Source organism: Anolis sagrei, chromosome 6 (genome assembly GCF_037176765.1).
Source record: "Anolis sagrei isolate rAnoSag1 chromosome 6, rAnoSag1.mat, whole genome shotgun sequence".
Taxonomy (NCBI): Eukaryota; Metazoa; Chordata; class Lepidosauria; order Squamata; family Dactyloidae; genus Anolis; species Anolis sagrei.
The window spans coordinates 129,192,588-129,211,245 of NC_090026.1; the positions used below are offsets into that span (position 1 = coordinate 129,192,588).

Consider the following 18,658-nt stretch of genomic DNA (forward strand, 5'->3'; position numbering starts at 1 on the left):
AGCAGAAAACAAGCTTGCTCCCTCCTCCCTGTGTCTTCCTCTCACATATTTATCCATGGCTATCATATCTCCACTAAGCCTACTCTTCTTCAGGCTAAACATGCCCAGCTCCTTAAGCCGCTCCTCATAGGGCTTGTTCTCCAGACCCTGGATCATTTGAGTCGCCCTCCTCTGGACACATTCCAGCTTGTCAATATCTCTCTTGAATTGTGGTGCCCAGACACAATATTCCAGGTGTGGTCTAACCAAAGCGGAATAGAGGGGTAGCATGACTTCCCTAGATCTAGACACTATGCTCCTATTGATGCAGCCCAAAATCCCGGTCTGGAGGATTGGGGGCATTCTGGTTTTGCTAACGTGGGGCTGGGGCAGCCTTCCAGATGGGGATGACATGCAACTCTCAATAGCCCCAGCTCCCATAGTTAGTGGTAAAGGATGTTGGGAGTGTTGCACCTCAGAATAGATTCACCTTGCTAAAATCACCAGAACTGCATGCAAACTGAAGTTTTTGTAGTTTATTAAAAAGTAAAGATGAAAAGTTCAAAAAGCAAATAATGTTCCAAAGATCAATAAAACATAGGAGTCCTCGTGGACAACAAGTTAAACATGAGTCAACAATGTGATGTGGCGGCAAAAAAAGCCAATGGGATTTTGGCCTGCATCAAGAGGAGCCTAGTGTCTAGGTCCAGGGAAGTAATGCTACCCCTCTATTCCGCTTTGGTTAGACCACACCTGGAATATTGTGTCCAATTCTGGGCACCACAATTCAAGAGAGATATTGACAAGATGGAATGTGTTCAGAGGAGGGCGACTAAAATGATCAAGGGTCTGGAGAACAAGCCCTGCGAGGAGCGGCTTAAAGAGTTGGGCATGTTTAGCCTGAAGAATAGAAGGCTGGGAGGAGATATGATAGCCATGTATAAATATGTGAGAGGAAGTGATAGGGAGGAGGGAGCAAGCTTGTTTTCTGCTTCCCTGGAGACTAGGACGCAATGGAACAATGGCTTCAAACTACAAGAGAGGAGATACCATCTGAACATGAGGAAGAACTTCCTGACTGTGAGAGCCGTTCAGCAGTGGAACTCTCTGCCCCGGAGGGAGTGTGGTGGAGGCTCCTTCTTTGGAAGCTTTTAAACAGAGGCTGGATGGCGATCTGTCAGGGGTGATTTGAATCCAATATTCCTGCTTCTTGGCAGAATGGGGTTGGACTAGATGGTCCATGAGGTCTCTTCCAACTCTTTGATTCTATGATTCTATAGCACTATAAAGCAGAATTTCAAATGGCACCAACGAAACAAAGTCCCATGAGAACTTCATTGCCCGACTTACCGGGCAAGGCCTGTTGCGGTGGGGGGGGGGGGGTGCCCCTCCCTCTGGCCATGTTGGTAGCAGGGGCTTCTCCTTTCCAGAAGCCCCTGCGTGGTGGGAAGTTTCTCGCCACTGGGTTAGCTGGCCAACCAGTGGCCAGCCCCACCCAGCTCCTAGCATTGGCCAGGGGCTGGTTGCACCCTGTGCCCAACAGCCTTAAATAGGCTGCGCAGGGCCTAGCAGGTACCTGCTTCGAGTTGTCCTCCCACCCACCCTGCATGTTCATGTTTTTGTTCAGTGTTGCAGTTGTTGTTCATTCTCTGTTTGTCACAACTCCGGTTGGCATGTGGCATGGGCCCTGGATCTGGTTCTGCCCCTCCCCTACTGGCTGGGGAGGGAACATCCAGCGGTTGGGTGCCATGTCTCGTGGCCCGGTATTGTGCCCGTTGGACTCATCAGGTATCGGTCAGCAGCGGGCTGATCGATCTTAGAATCATAGAATCAAAGAGTTGGAAGAGACCCCATGGGCCATCCAGTCCAACCCTCTTCTGCCAAGAAGCAGGAATGTTGCATTCAAATCACCCCTGACAGATGGCCATCCAGCCTCTGTTTAAAAGCCTCCAAGGAAGGAGCCTCCACCACACTCCGGGGCAGAGAGTTCCACTGCTGAATGGCTCTCACAGTCAGGAAGTTCTTCCTCATGTTCAGATGGAATCTCCTCTCTTGTTGTTTGAAGCCACTGTTCCATTGCGTCCTAGTCTCCAAGGAAGCAGAAATCAAGCTTGCTCCCTCCTCCTCCCTGTGGCTTCCTCTCACATATTTATACATGGCTATCATATCTCCTCTCAGCCTTCTCTTCTTCAGGCTGAACATGCCCAGCTCCTTAAGCCGCTCCTCATAGGGCTTGTTCTCCAGACCCTTGATCCAGAACCCATGTCTAGCAGCCAACCCTGTGTTCCTGTAATTAATGAATTCAGTTGTGGCCATTTTTACTCCATCTATGTGTCTGTGTCATCTCTGGTTCTGCGGGCGGGACAAAATCCCAAGACCATGGACACAGGAAAACGAGCACAAGCTGCTTAGTTGAGCAAGAAGTTGTCCTGACAAAGGTTTGTTTTCAAACACACTGCTTAATACCCTTTGCAATGCATGAAAGTATTTCTTTGGACTCTGGTCTCCTTCTTGTTGGCTATTCTCACACTCCTTCGAACTCTGAATTCCAAATGGTCAGCCTGATCTAAGATTCCCCGTTTCATCAAGGTCAGTCTGCTCATTAGTGTCAGCCTGGTTGCCTTCCTGCCTACTATCAGGCTGAAAACGGTCCTCCTTTTCTGAGTCAATTGGCACCTGTCTAGTTTCAGTATCAAAAACACCATTCCCTGCTGTGGGAAACTGAACTTGCAACACCCTGTTCCTCACTGTCTACAACAGGAACATTTTGAACCTGATTGTGAACCTGAATCCCATCATCCCCATCAGAGTCACTCTGAGACCCCACCTGAGTCACAACACTATCAGTCTGTGTCTGTGGTTCCAGCTGAGTCACAACAGGGAGTTGCAATCCAGACAATAATACTTTTGCTACTCAATGCTAATCAAGCCTGCCATTTGCAACATTTACATTTGCTTCAAACAGACACCAGAGCAGTGTTTCTCAACCTGGGGGTCGAGACCCCCGGAGGGGTCGCAAGGGGGTGTCATAGGGGTCACCAAAGACCATCAGAAAAAATAGTAATTTTTGTTGGTCGTGGGGTTTCTGTGTGGGAAGTTTGGCCCAATTCTATCATTGGTAGGGTTCAGAATGCTCTTTGGTTGTAGCTGAACTATAAATCCTAGCAACTACAACTCCCAAATATCAAGGTCTATTTCCTCCAAACTCCACCAGTGTTAACTTTTGGGTATATTGGGTTCACATTTAGGCATATTGAGTATTCGTGCCAAGTTTGGTCCAGATCCATCATTGTTTGAATCCACAGTGCTCTCCGGATGTAGGTGAATTACAACTCCCAAACTCAAGGTCAATGCCCACCAAACCCTTCCAGTTTTTTTCCTGTTGGTCATTGAAGTTCTAAGTGCTAAGTTTGGTCCAATTCCATCATTGATGGATTTCAGAATGCTCCTTGATAATAGGTGAACTATAAATCCCAGCAACTACAACTCCCAAATGACAAAATCTACCCCCTCCAACTCCACCAGTATTCAAATCTGTGTGTATTGGATATTTGTGCCAAATTTGGTCCAGTGAATACATCAGATCTTATTATTACAATTGATAACAGTAGTAAAATTACAGTTATGGAGTAGCAACAAAAATGATTTTATGTTTGGGGGTCACCACAACATGAAGAACTGTATTAAGGGGTCGCGGCATTAGGAAGGTTGAGAAACACTGCACCAGAGAGTCCACAGATATATATACACTAGTCTTGTGCATTTCGTCTGAACCCCCGTATCTGTTTTTGGACGTCTCCCCAAAACGTGTGGGTAACCAGACAGTCATTTTTGGTCCGCAGCCAAAAAATACAGCTAGATCCAGCCCATAGGCAGCAATGGGAAACTTATGAGGACCCTTTGCTTTTTTCCCTTCAAGGGAGCCTGGTTTGTAGCAGTGGGGTTAAGGAAGCAGACACAACTTGCGTAAGACACATCATGGCATTCTTCAGTTCCAATTAGCCCAACTGGCAGGGTTCACAGGGAAGCCCTGTGCAAGCAGCACTTGGCAGCCAATTGCACGCCTCATGAGGCCAAATAGGGAAGGAGGAGCTTTGATCGGCTACCTCATGGTCCCATTACAGGTGGAAAAACGTGATGGCTGAACAAGCCGAATTGGCCAAAGAGAACCGACCGCACAAATCCATGCACAAGCCTAATATATACTCCACTTGCCTCATTTCCAACAGAGCTCTGAACAAACTTCTAAGTATGCCTGCCACAGATGCGGGTAAAACATCAGGAAAGAATGCTACTGGAACATGACCATACTGCCCGAAAAACTCACAGAAACCAAGTGATTCTTGTTACAGTAAGTCGTAACAGGATCAAGTGTGTGTGTGTGTGTTAAAGAAAACCTTATGCTGTTAATTATTATGTGCAGCTGCTAATGTAGGTCAACTAGTAAGCTTGGGGTATAACTGTTTGGTTTTTAGAATACAGTTCAGCTTTTGCTCTGAGGGTCCTATGTTCAGGCATTTTGTTCAACCATTTCTTCTGCGCTCTCATTTGGATGAAGATGAAGAAGCCTTATTCTGTATTGCTTACAAAGACTATGTAAGTTTGTTGCAATTCTGCTCATGAAAGCTTTCAACAACACAATAAACAATAACACATTGGTCATGGTTCTAGATTTTTTATTAGGTTAGGTTAGGTTAGTAAACTCAGGAGACACTACTTAACTACATAACTACTGACTAGTAAGTCCAGATTGGGAGACACTACTTAACTACAAAAATAATGTAGTTACGCAAGTGCCTTAGTTACGTAGTTAATTACGTACTTAGTTATGTAGCCAAGAGAAAGGCACGTCAAGCCAACTCTAACTGGGACCGCCTTCCATCTGGAAACTGATGTCCTCACTGTGGGAGAACATGTGGATCAAGAATAGGACTTCCCAGCCACCTACAGACCCACCACCAAGACACTACATCTGGAAGACCATCATCCTCAATCTATGAGGGATCACCTAAGTAAGTAAGTAAGTTACATAGCTAAGTAGTGTCTCCTCTTCTGGACATTCCAAAGACCTTAGTTAAGTAACTAAGTAGTGTTTCTCGGATTGACCATTCCAATCTGAATTTACCAACTAATTTAGTTCCATAGTTTCGTAGTGTCTCCCGGCCTGACCATCTCATTCTAGACTTACCAACTGTCTTAGTTACATAGCTAAGTAGTATCTCCTTATCTGGATGGTTAGGCAGCAGCTGCTGCAATCAACTAGGATCTGTTCTCCTGTCCATTGGAACCCAGTGCGACAATGTTTCCACCCCTTTTCTGCAAACACTCTCCGGTGCTACAGTCCAAAGCAAATTACCAGTTGCAATTCTTCCTCACACCAAAGTTCCTCAATAGGTTGCATTCGGATCGACAGGAGAACAGATCCTTGTGTCTTGCAATGGCTGCTTTCTAGTAAATCTGGACTGAGGAACATTCACAATCCCTACATATTCTCTATTCGTATTTATTTTGTATCATGTTTTTGATACAAAATAAATAAATAAATATTCTCTACTGTCCTTTATATTTATAGTGATCTTAAGGTGAACCCAGTCCATTTCCAAAGCTGAGCACAAATCCAAACCCAGGTCTTCCAGAGTCATAGACCAATTCTCAAACTACTTACACCACACTAACTTTGTATATATTCCCAACACTATTGGCTACATAGGGATGGTGAATATAAACCAATCACAAATGCATAATTGCTGGCTGTGCATGTGTAATCATGATCATGACTTTTGTATTTGGTATGAAACCTTTTTCAAAAACCGCTTGTAGGGGGGTATCTACACTGTGGGATTAATGTAGTTTGAGACTGCTTTAACAGCACCGATTAAAAACCATGAAATCCTGGGATTTGTAGTTTAGTGAAGCACCAGTCCTTCAAAAGACCTTGTCAAACGACAACTCCCATGATTTCGTAGCATTGAACCATGGCAGTCAAAGTGGTGTCAAACTGCATTCATTTTACAGTGTAGATGCACCTTGGGACATCCGCAGAAGTTGGAGAAACACAATTTGGTTTAAAGGGAATCCTCCCCATCTCATTTAGTTGCAAAGAAGATGAAGGCATGAAGTTCATTTCTCTTTGTCTCAGAGGCAGACAGCTGCAAAGGGAAACGGGCCTGGATCCAAAAGGGAGAAACAATGTGGCTGCTTTCAACTAATACGCCATTCTATTTTGGACCGTGACAAAAGCTGAGGAAAATTCAACAGCAGGCAGGTAAACAAAAAAGGAGACGGGCGCAGTTGCTTGGCTATTAAAGGCTTGAATCCCTGGATCATTGCCTTCATTTTCCTCGGTCTGTGCCCCAAACCCTGACCCTTATGTGGGCAATGAACAGAATGTCCCTCCGGAGTGACATTCCTTGCAATAAATAAAGAGCAATTGGGAAGCCACTGTTACATCTCAGGGTGCATCTACACTGCAGGAATGAGCGTAGTTTGATACCACTTTCAATGCAATGGCTCAAATGTTGTGGTAGCATAGAAGGAGGGATTTGGTGACATCCCAACATGATTTAGCAGAGAAGGATTCCATAGCATTGAGCCATGATGGTTCAAGCGGTATCAAACGGCATTCATTCGACAGTGTAGATGCACCCAAAGTTGTGCCTGCTCTTGTCCTCGAAGAGAGAAAGGAAATGGCTTTGGCCCTTCTCCACTGCCTCCTTCCTCCAGCAAGTACTAGATAATATATCCCTCAAGGATAGGTTTAGAAACATTGGTTAAAAAAACAGACAGATTGATTTATCCATGGGTCAGTGTGTAAGTACTGGACCTTAATTCTTACTCACCTGGCCTTTCTGAATGCCAATTGATGAAAATGAAAATAGCAAGTGGTGGCCAGAAGTGATTGGCCATCCATGACAGCATTGGTGCTTTCCCTTCTCTATGGAATGACTCTTGACTTATCAAAATCCATAATGTTAACCCTCAAACCTGCTCTTAACTTATAGATATGTAAGGTAGACGTAAACATGGGGTAGACCAGTACATGAGTTAGACCTGTACATGAGTTACGTCTACCTTACATATAGATACGTAAGGTAGACGTAAACATGGGTTAGACTTATACATGAGTTAGACTTATACATGAATTACATCTATTAGACCCCTGCCTTCTGAGCAACCAAGAACATCTTTGTCTTCTCTTCAATTTGCTCAGCACTATCCAATCCATCACTGACAACAGACACTGGATTGGTACTGAAACAGCTTCCATAGATTAAGAAGTAGGATAGAGTTGCATGCCACTGACATACCAATTGCCAACATCCTGGACAATCTTGCCCAGTAGTTCCAGGTATTTAATGTGTTGTCGAAAGCTTTCATGGCCGGAATCACAGAGTTGAGTTAGATGTATAGTAAAGGTAAAGGTTTTCCCCTGACACTAAGTCTAGTTGTGTCCAACTCTGGGAGCTGGTGCTCATCACCATTTCTAAGCAAAAGAGGCGGTGTTGTCCATAGACACCTCCAAGGGCATGTGGCCAGCATGACTGCATGGAGTGCCATTACCTTCCCACAGAAGTGGTACCTATAGATCTACTCACATTTGCACCAGTGCCGCCATGGATGGTCAACCATAGACACCTCCAAGGGCATGTGGCCAGCATGACTGCATGGAGTGCCATTACCTTCCCACAGAAGTGGTACCTATAGATCTACTCACATTTGCACCAGTGCCGCCATGGATGCTCAACCATAGACAACTCCAAGGTCATGTGGCTGGCATGACTGCATGGAGTGCTATTATCTCCCCACAGAAGTGGTACCTATAGATCTACTCATATTTGCATGTTTTTGAACTCTAGGTTGGCAGAAGCTGGGGCTAACTGTGGGAGCTCACCCCGCTCCCTGGATTCGAACTGCCAACCCTCTGCACACCAGGGCGCCCCAAGTTAGATGTATACATAAGTATATATCACACTGGCCAACACACATTTTGTTGCCTCAAGTGTTAGTCCTGTTTCTGAGTATATCTGACCTGTTGATTCCAAAAACGACACCAGTTTTCCCCTATCTTTTTCTAATTTTTGACATACAAAGCATACGCCATTACCAGTCCCCATCTGCTTGTCCATAAATAGCCATGATAGATTTACTAAGAAACTATTGCTGATGCAGTCTACCCAATGCAATTTTTTGAATCAGTGCCCCAAAGAACTCCAGGAACAGGTCTAAAAACCAAGACACCAAGATAGATAGATAGATAGATAGATAGATAGATAGATAGATAGAGATAGAGAGATAGAGATAGAGATAGAGATAGAGATAGAGATAAATAGATAGATAGATAGATAGATAGATAGATAGATAGATAGATAGATAGATAGACAGACATCATTCTTCATCCCCTCAATTCAGGATCTTGGCTCGGCATTTTCATAATCTTTAAATAGTTAAGAGTTCTGCAAATATTTGCAGACCTCTCTACTATTTGAAGTCCAGTTTGCATGGAAAAGAGCAGCTCACAGAGTCAAGAGGCGTTGGAATGACCACACCTTGACCAACTACCTTGGTTCTACAGGAGGGCATCCAATTGGTGCCATGAAGGAACAAACCTGAAACATCATAGATACATAGACTTGGAGGAGACAACAAAGATCATCTCATCACCCCCCTAATATTGATAATTCATGATCTGAAAGCACACAGCAATAATCCAAGAGGGAAAGTCCCTATCCTTTGAGAAAAGAAGGAAACTCACTTTGATGTTAGCCGGATTGAACTCGACTTCCTTGCGAGCTTCTGGCTCAGGCGGTGGGGCAGCTTTGGCGGCAGCCTTGGATTCGTCCTTTTTCGGTTCCGCTTTCTTGGGCTCCGGCTTTTTGGGCGGCATTTTGGTGGCTGATGGCCCCGAAGAAAAGGATCAAATCGGCACTCAGGGAGGTGAAGAAGAGCACAAAGAGTCCCCTTCCCGGAGGTCTTTATCCACCACACGATCCTCAAATGTCACACATTGTATCCCTTGGTCTCCCCCTCCCACTTTGTCCCCCCCCCAAACCGGTCATACATACCAGTGCTCACAATAGGGCCGTTCCTATAAAAGGAGAAGACATTTGGCCTGGCTATTTTGAAGTGGCCGCTTATGGCATTGTTTGGAATCGGTGCCGAAATAGACAGAGGGTCGGGGGTATCAGGTATGGGGCCTGGAGAGGGGTCAAAATTGCCTGTCGCAATGGGGAGGCCACAGTAGATGCAAGAGAAAGGACAATCGGCCAGCTGCATGCTGCCATGTATCCATTTCATGCCCAGAGCTGACAGATACTTTGGCAAGGCTTTGGCAAGAGACAATGAGTCTAAAATAAATGAGCTGTGTAAGCTTCTTGAAGGATTTTACTTATCCCCAGCATGCAGCGTAGTGGTTTGAGCACTGGATTGCAATTCTGGTGAATAGCTGTGGAAACCCACTTGGTGACCACTTTGGGCAAGTCTCAGCTTCAGAAAACACCATTATATGTTAACCTTAGAGACAGCATAAGTCTCCAGGAGGTGGCACAGTGTCGTGGTTTGAGCATTGGACCAGGACTTTGGAAACCAGAGTTCAAATCCCCTTAGTCCAAGTCACAGTCTCTCAGAGGAAGGCACAGGCAAATCTTCTCTGTACCAGTCTTGCCAATACAACCCTGTGAGCCACCTCTCCACTAAAGTCAACATTGACACTGAAATACAACACCTCCTGAGCTCTGCGAGTGCACCTTTTTTCCGTTTGAAGCAGAGAGTGTTTGAGGACTGGGACATCCATAGGGATACCAAGGTGCTTGTTTATAAAGCTATTGTCCACCCAATCCTGCTATTTGCCTGCAAGACGTGGACAGTCTACAGACATCACATGCAACTCCTGGAACGATTCCATCAGTGTTGCCTCCAGAAAATCCTGCAAATCTCTTGGAAAGACAAGTGGACAAATGTCAGCGTGCTGGAAGAAGCAAAGACCACCAGCATTGAAGCAATGCTCCTACGCCAGCCACATTGTCTGGATGCCCAACAACCATCTCCCAAAGCATTTGCTCTACTCTGAACTCAAGAATGGAAAATGGAATGTTGGTGGATGGGAAAAGAAATTTAAAGATGGGCTCAGACAACCTTGAAAACTCTGAGAACTGGGAAGCCCTGGCCCTTGTGTGCTCTAGCTGGAGGTCAGTTGTGACCAGCAGTGCTGTAGAATTTGAAGAGGCACAAATGGAGGGTGAAAGAGAGAAACATGCCAAGAGGAAGGTGCATCAAGCCAACCCCGAACGGGACTGCCTTCCATCTGGAAACCAATGCCCTCACTGCAGGAGAAGATCAAGAATAGGGCTCCATAGTGACCAACACAATGATCCTGGAAGACTATCCTACTTGGACAATGAGGGATCACCTAAGTAAGTAAGTAAGTAATTAAGGTTCACCTGGGGTCATCATAGGTCAGAAGCAACTTGAAGGGACACAAGAATAACAATGGCATTATCTTCACCAATTGTGGAGGCTTTCACAGTCCCACCATTGCCACTAAATGTGATTTTGTGTCTTATCACTATGGCATTTAATGTGGTAGGCTTCCCAGGTGCCCTCGTGGCACACATGCAAGACTTCATCCATCTAATCTGAGGAATTCGTGGTAGGTTTTGTTAAAGAAGCCCTTGAAGCTCTTTAAGGGCATGACTTCAGCACCTTGGAAAGCTCTCCTGAAGTCTTGAGTGAACCCTAGCTTGCATTGGACACTTCTCGAATTGAAAGCCAGTGGCCAGAATTCACTTAAGACCATCCACTTGAAGGGTTGTTGAGATTTCCATCCTATTTGTGAAGCCCACCCATCCTCCTCCCCATTCCTTGTACATTCCCAAAGCTTTCATACTCAGAACTCAATGTTAGGAATAAACCCAAACTTCAAAAATGAGTTTTCTTGAGGAATAAATCCACATTTCTGCACTTCCCTTCTGAACAACCAAGGACATCTTTGTCTTCTCTTCAATTTGCTCAACACTATCCAATCCATCACTGACAATGAACACTAGATTGGTACTGAAACAGCTTCCATAGATTAAGAAGGATAGAGTTGACATACCGAATGCCAATATTCTTGACAATCTTGCCCAATAGTTTCAGGTAATGTGTTGTTGAAGACTTTCACGGCCGGAATCACTGGGCTGCTGTGAATTTTCTGGGCTGTAGGGCCATGTTCCAGAAGCATTCTCTCCTGACGTTTCACCCACATCTGTGGCAGGCATCCTCAGAGGTTGTTGAGGTCTGTTGGAAATTATGCAAGGCTTTACATATCTGTAAAATATTCAGGGTGGGAGAAAGAACTCTCATCTGTTTGAGGAAAGTGTCAATGTTGCAATTGGCCATCTTGATTAGCATTTAATGGCCTTGTTGCTTCAAAGCCTGGCTGGTTGCTGCCTGGGAAATCCTTTGTTGGGAGGCCTTACCTGGCTCTGATTCTAGTCTGGAATTCCCTGATTTTTGAGTCTTACTCTTTAATTATTGTCCTGATTTTAGAGTTTTTTAAATACCAGTAGCCAGATTTTGTTCATTTTCATGGTTTCCTCCTTTCTGTTGAAACTATCTACATGGAACATTCCCACTTGCCTCAAGCAGATAAAAGTTCTTTCCCCCATACTGGGCATTCCACAGATATATATAAACCTCACTTGCCTAGTTTCCAACAGACCTCTCAACCTCTGAGGATGCCTACTATAGATGTGGGCGAAACGTCAGGGGAGAATGCTTCTGGAACATGGCCAGACAGCCCGAAAAACTCATAGCAATGCAGTGATTCTGGACTTCTTTCCAACAGACCTCACAACCTCTGAGGATGCCTGCCATAGATGTGGAGGGCTAGTGATTCTGGACCTAGTGATTCTGGACTTGTTTCCAACAGGTGGTTCAACCTCTGAGGACGGCTGCCATAGATGTGGGCAAAATGTCAGGGGAGAATGCTTCTGGAACATGGCCAGACAGCCCAGAAAACTCATAGCAACAAAGTGATGTTGGACTTGTTTCCAACAGACCCCTCAACCTCTGAGGATGCCTGCTATAGATGTGGGCAAAATGTCAGGAGATAATGCTTCTGGAACATGGCCAGATAGCCCGGAAAACTCATAGCAACCCAGTGATTCTGAACTTGTTTCCAACAGACCTCACAACCTCTGAAGATGCCTACCATAGATGTGGGAGAAACGTCAGGGGAGAATGCTTCTGGAACATGGCCAGACAGCCCAGAAAACTCACAGCAACCCAGTGATTCTGGACTTGTTTCCAACAGACCTCACAATCTCTGAGGATGCCTGCCATTGATGTGAGTGAAACATCAGGAGAGAATGCTTCAGGAACATGGCCAAACAGTCCGGAAAACTCACAGCAACCCAATGATTCTGGACTTGTTTCCAACAGACTTCACAACCTCTGAGGATGCGGGCAAAAAGTCAGGAGAGAATGCTTCTGGAACATGGCCAAACAGCCCAGAAAACTCATAGCAACACAGTGATCTTGGACTTGTTTCCAACAGCCCTCACAACCTCTGAGGATGCCTGCCATTGATGTGGGCAAAACATCAGGGGAGAATGCTTCTAGAACATGGCCAGACAGTCGGGAAAAACTCACAGCAACCCAGTTTCAGGTAATTGTAGGACAGTATGGTGGGAAAACTCAGTACCTGCAAATTGCCATACCTGGGAGACTGGTATCTGTAGTTTCACCTACCTGCATCCAATGAAATAGAGGCTTTCTCTACAGGTTTTCTAGGATCTCCAGGCAATTAAGTGGCAATCTTCTTCTGAAAGTCACCAATGAGTAGCATTGGACAACCTAGCAGATACTTTTATAGGAATTATTTCCATTCTCCAATTAGATTCAGTGGTGACTTCCGAGGAAGCCATTCCTTTCAATAGGATTGACTATTATCCATAGTTTCCTATTTCAGCTGTACATTCATGTACATCTCCGCCATGGATACAGGGGTTGAGCTATATGGTCCCAGTGGCATATAGACACCAATGGATCTTTCTTACAGCAGTAGCATTGATTGCAAGCAAGCAGCTGATTTATTAGACTTGCCGCCTGGATGCATTCCACGCCTTTTAAAAGGGGGATCATTTCTGCCCAGTCTTGGCACACGGAGGGCAGAATCTCATCCACTGATGTCACGCCTGCACAGTAATGCCACTTCCCAAAATATACCTCCCTTTTACGTCCGATGGCATTCCAGGGCTGGCCAGGAAATCCGATCAGAACCACAGTGCAACACAGTCAGGGAGAGCTTGGACAATGCATCTGAGGTATCCATTGCTCAGTACATCGCTTCACAAAGGGAATGAGTGCCTCCATACTGTTTAATGGGTGCAGTTTGGCACCATTTTGCCATGTCTTGATGCTATGGAATCCTTGGAGTTGTTGTTTGGCGAAGCAACAGCACGCTTTGGCAGAGAAGGCGAAAGACATTGCAAAACTATAACTCCCATGAGTTCATAGCACTGAGTCATGGAAATTAACGTAGTACCAAACTGCATTGATTGTAACAGTGTAGAAACACCGTTTGACAGTAGTACAAAAAAGTATATCCATGCTGTGTGCCATGCTCTAAATCAGCATTTCTCATCCTGAGGGTTGGGACTTCTGGAGGAGTCATGAGGGGATGTCAGAGGGGTCACCAAGGACCATTTTCTATTAGGAATGGGGGTTCTGTGTGCCAAGTTTGGTCCATTTCTATTGTTAGTTAGGTTCAGAATGCTCTTTGATTGTAGGTGAACTATAAATCGCAGCAATTAAAACTCCCAAATGTCAAGGACTATTCTCACCAAACACCACTAGTGTTCACATTTGGGCATATTGAGTATTTGTGCCAAGTTTGGTCCATATCCATCATTGTTTGATCCTACAGTGTTTTACCTGGATGTAGGTGAACTACAACTCCAAAAGTCAAGGTCAATGCCCACCAGACCCTTCCAGTATTTTCTGTTGGTCTGTGTGCCAAGTTTGGTTTAGTTCCATCCTTGGTGGAGTTTAGAATGCTCTTGGATTGTAGGTGAACTATAAATCCCAGCAACTACAACTTCCAAATGTCAAGGTCTACCCCCTTCCCCCAAACTCCACCAGTCTTCACATTGGGGCATATTGAGGATTCGTGCCAAGTTTGGTCCAGATCCATCATTGTTTGAGCCTACAGTGTTCTACTTGGATGTAGGTGAACTACAACTCCAAAAGTCAAGGTCAATGCCCACCAGACCCTTCCAGTATTTTCTGTTGGTCATGGGAGTCCTGTGTGCCAAGTTTGGTTTAGTTCCATCCTTGGTGGAGTTTAGAATGCTCTTTGATTGTAGGTGAACTATAAATCCCAGCAACTACGATTCCCAAATGTCAAGGGCTATTTTTCCCAAACTCCACCAGTCTTCACATTTCGGCATACTGAGTATCTGTACCAAGTTTTGTCCAGATCCAACATTGTTTGAGTCTACAGTGCTCTGTCTGGATGCAGGTGAACTACAACTCCAAAACTCAAGGTCAATGCCCACCAAGCCATTCCAGTATTTTCTGTTGGTCATTGTAATTCTGTATGCCAAGTCTGGTTCAGTTTCATCGTTGGTGAACTACAACTCCCAAACTGAAGGTCACCAAACCCTTCTAGTAATTTCTGTTGGTCGTGGGAATTCTGTGTGCCAAGTCTGGTTCAGTTTCATCCTTGGTGGAGTTCAGAATGCTCTTTGATTGTAGATGAACTATAAATCCCAGCAACTACAACTCCCAAATGACAAAATCAAATTTGAGCATATTGGGTATTTGTGCCAAGTTTGGTCCAGTGAATGAAAATACATCCTGCCTATCAGATATTTACATGACGATTAATAGCAGTAGCAAAATTACAGTTCTGAAGTAGCAACGAAAATAATGTTATGGTTGGGGGTCACCACAACATGAGGACCTGTACTAAGGGATCGTAGCATTGAGAAGGCTGAGAAATACTGTCCTAAATGCAGTTCTGCCATACTTGTATACAATGAAATTTTCAATTGTCCTTGTCAATAAAACAACCGGATGAAAGCTCTTCTTCACATTACAATACGGATTTGGTGATTCTGTAGCCAAAGTGCTATCGCAACCTGTGCATTTGCAGACTTTAAATTGGGCCAAAAGACGTTTGTGTCCTGCCCGGAGCGATGCATGCCGGCTTTGTGCATAAACACATGTGATTTACATCAAAGATGGTTAATTGCCAGAATGCCGTTTGCTAACGTCAGGAGAGTTTGTCCCAACATGAAAGAGGTTACCAATCTGGAGAGGCCGTTCAAGGACTTCCAAAAGCCCTTTCAGGTTCTTGCTAGCCACTTCATCTTGCCAAGGAAACATGGAGGGGGGTGCACTGGGGAGAACATATGGCAAGCAATCACAGAAATGCGGGATAATTCTCATGCGGCACAAATACAATTCAACAACAAGGATGCAGGAAAAAGCCGACAGTGAGACTGAAATTTAACAGAACTACATTAAAACTTTTTAAAATGACCTAAGAATATTGTGACTGTTATTTCTAAGTATCTTCAAGCCAAATCCAGCTAGATAATTATTCTGAGGACGTTTACCATTGCTTCTCCTTTGAAACTTTTTTCCATGTCAGGAGTGACTTGGGAAACAGCAAGTCGCTTCTGGTGTGAGAGAATTGGCTGTCTGCAAGAACGTTGCCCAGGGGATGCCCAGATGTTTTGATGTTTTACCTTCCTTATGGGAGGCTTCTCTCATGTCCTCACATGGGGAGTTGGAGCTGACAGAGGGAGCTATTTATTTATCGTGTCAGGAGTGAACCAAACCAGTTGTATTGCATTAAAAATCAGACAAACAAACAAACAAAACACAAAACACAACATTTGCAAACTTGGCATTCTATTAAATGTCCTTTGACCAGTATCTGGCCACTTGGAGTGCCTCTGGTGTTGCTGCAAGAAGGTCCTCCACTGTGCATGTGGCAGGGCTCAGGCGGCATTGCAGGTTTTAGTACAAACTTTCAAAGGACCAACCTGTCAGAACGCCTTAAGGAGCCAGATTCAAGAGTATGTCCAAAAGAATAGTTTATTAATACAAAACAGATGACGCACAACTCTACTACTCCTTTCCATCAACTTCCAAGGAGGCTTCTCGAGTGCTGGACAAGTGCCTGGCCGCTGTGTCGATCTGGATGAGGAGGAACAAGCTGAAGATCAATCCTGACAAGACAGAGGTCCTCCTGGTTGATCGCAAACCGGATCGGGGTATAGGGTGGCTACCTGTGTTGGACAGGGTTACACTCCCCCTGAAGCCACAGGTCCGCAGTTTGGGTGTCCTCTTGGACTCATCGCTCACACTTGAGGCTCAGGTATCGGCGGTATCCGGGAGGGCCTTTGCACAATTAAGACTTGTGCGCCAGCTGCGCCCGTACCTCGCGAAGGCTGATCTGGCCGGGGTGGTCCATGCCTTGGTCACCTCTAGAATGGATTACTGCAATGCGCTCTATGTAGGGCTGCCCTTGAAAACGGCTCGGAAACTCCAACTGGTCCAGTGGGCAGCAGCCAGGATGCTAACTGGGGCTCATTATCGAGAGAGGTCTATCCCTCTGTTTAAGGAGCTCCACTGGCTGCCATTTATTTTCCGAGCCCAATTTAAGGTGCAGGTGCTCACCTACAAAGCCCTGAACGGTTTGGGACCACCCTACCTGCGTGACCGTATCTCCACCTACGAACCCACACGCTCACTCCGATCATCTGGGGAGGCCCTGCTCGTGATCCCACCCGCGTCGCAAGCGCACTTGGTGGGGACATGGGACAGGGCCTTTTCTGTGGCGGCCCCCCGACTTTGGAACGCCCTCCCAAAAGATCTTCAACAGGCCCCTACTCTGGCAGTTTTCAGAAAGAACCTAAAAACCTGGCTGTTCCGTTGTGCCTTCTCAGATTAGGAATTCCCCATCACCAAGTCCTAGAAGCACTTTAGTAGAATAAAGATGTAGATGCCATAGATACAGGCGAAACGTCAGGAGAAATGCCTCTAGAACATGGCTCTATAGCCCAAAAAAACCCACAAGAACCTAGAATAAAGATCGCTGCACACCGCACTTATTTAATCCTACGTTCCTATGTGAGCCGCATCGAGTCCTACGGGAGATGCTAGCGGGGTACAAATAAAGTTAATAATAATAATAATAATAATAATAATAATAATAATAATAATAACAATAATAAATAAAAGGACTCAGAGACACTTACTTCAGTGTCCCTGGTCAAAACTCAAAAGCAGCAGCAAGTTTCAGCTTTGAGCCCATCTTTAAATCTCTTTTCCTGTTCTCCAACATTCTGTTTTCCATTCTTGAGTTTGGAATAGAGCAGCTGCTTTGGGAGACGGTGGCCGGGCATCCGGACAACATGGCCAGTCCAGTGGAGTTGATGGTGCAGGACCATCGCTTCAATGCTGGTGGTCTTTGCTTCTTCCAGCATGCTGACATTTGTCCGCCTGTCTTCCCAAGAGATTTGCAGGATTTTCCAGAGGCAGTGCTGATGGAATCATTTTAGGAGTTGCATGTGACGTCTGTAGACTGTCCATGTCTCGCAGGCATTTAGCAGGGTTGGGAGGACAATAGCGTTATAAACAAGCCCCTTGGTCTCCCTACGGATGTCCCACTCCTCAAACACTCTCTGCTTCATTCGGAAAATGCTGCACTCACAGAGCTCAGGAGGTGTTGTATTTCAGTGTCGATGTTGACTTTGGTGGAGAGGTGGCTGCCAAGGGAGTGGAAATGGTCCACATTTTCTAATGTTACACCATTAAGCTGTATCTCTGGCATTGGAGAGGGATTGGCTGGTGACTGCTGGAACAGCACTTTGGTTTTCTCGATGTTCAATGACAAGCTGAGCTTCTCGTATGCTGCTGCGAAGGAGTCCTGGAAACTAGGACTCAATGGAGCCATGGGTTCAAATGACAGGAAAGAAGGCTCACCTCAACATTAGAAAGAACTTCCTGACTGTAAGAAGAGCTGTTCAGCAGTGGAACTCTCTGCCTTGGAGTCCAGTGGAAGCTCCTTCCTTGGAGGCTTTAAACAGAGACTGGGTGGCCATCTGTCAGGAGTGCTTTGATTGTGCTTTTCCTGCATAGAAGAAGGGGGTTGGACTAGATGACCCATGTGGTATCTTCCAACTCTATTATTCTAGGATTCTAAGGGAAATCAAAATGATCCAAAGTCTGGAACCCAAGCAGCTTAGGAAGTGAAGTATATTTATCTTAGAGAAGAGAAGGTTAAAAAGGGACATGTTTAAATATTTGAAAAAATATGTTTAAATATTTGAAAAAATGTCATACTGAGAAAGGATCCAGCTTGTTTTCTGCTGCTCCAGAGACAAAGAGATGGAGGAAGGGATTCAAACTACAAGAAAAGAGCCTCCATCTGAATATCAGGAGGAAATTACTTGATGGTAACAGCTGTAGTGTTCAGCAGTGGAGTCTGGTCGAGTTTTCTTCTCTGGAGTTTTTTCATCAGAGTGTGGATGGCCATCTGTTGGAAGGGCTTAGATGGTGTCTCCCTGCTTGGCAGAATGGGACCAGAGTGGATGGCTCTTGACACTGACACCGAAATAAAACACCGCCTGAGCTTTGCAAATGCAGCAATTTTCCAAATGAAGCAGAGTGTTTGAGGATCGGG

At 45.2% G+C, this 18,658-nt stretch overlaps 1 protein-coding gene across 1 annotated transcript in view; it reads right to left on the reverse strand.

Moving 5' to 3' along the window:
- The window catches only part of MYL3 (myosin light chain 3), a 41,299-nt gene extending 32,312 nt beyond the window's left edge, over positions 1 to 8,987 (reverse strand). Inside the window, exon 1 of the mRNA XM_060783475.2 lies at positions 8,732 to 8,987. Within this exon, the coding sequence (XP_060639458.1) occupies positions 8,732 to 8,863 (132 nt within the window). The 5' untranslated portion in view covers positions 8,864 to 8,987. The remainder of the gene's footprint in view (positions 1 to 8,731) is intronic.
- Positions 8,988 to 18,658: the final 9,671 nt, after the last annotated feature.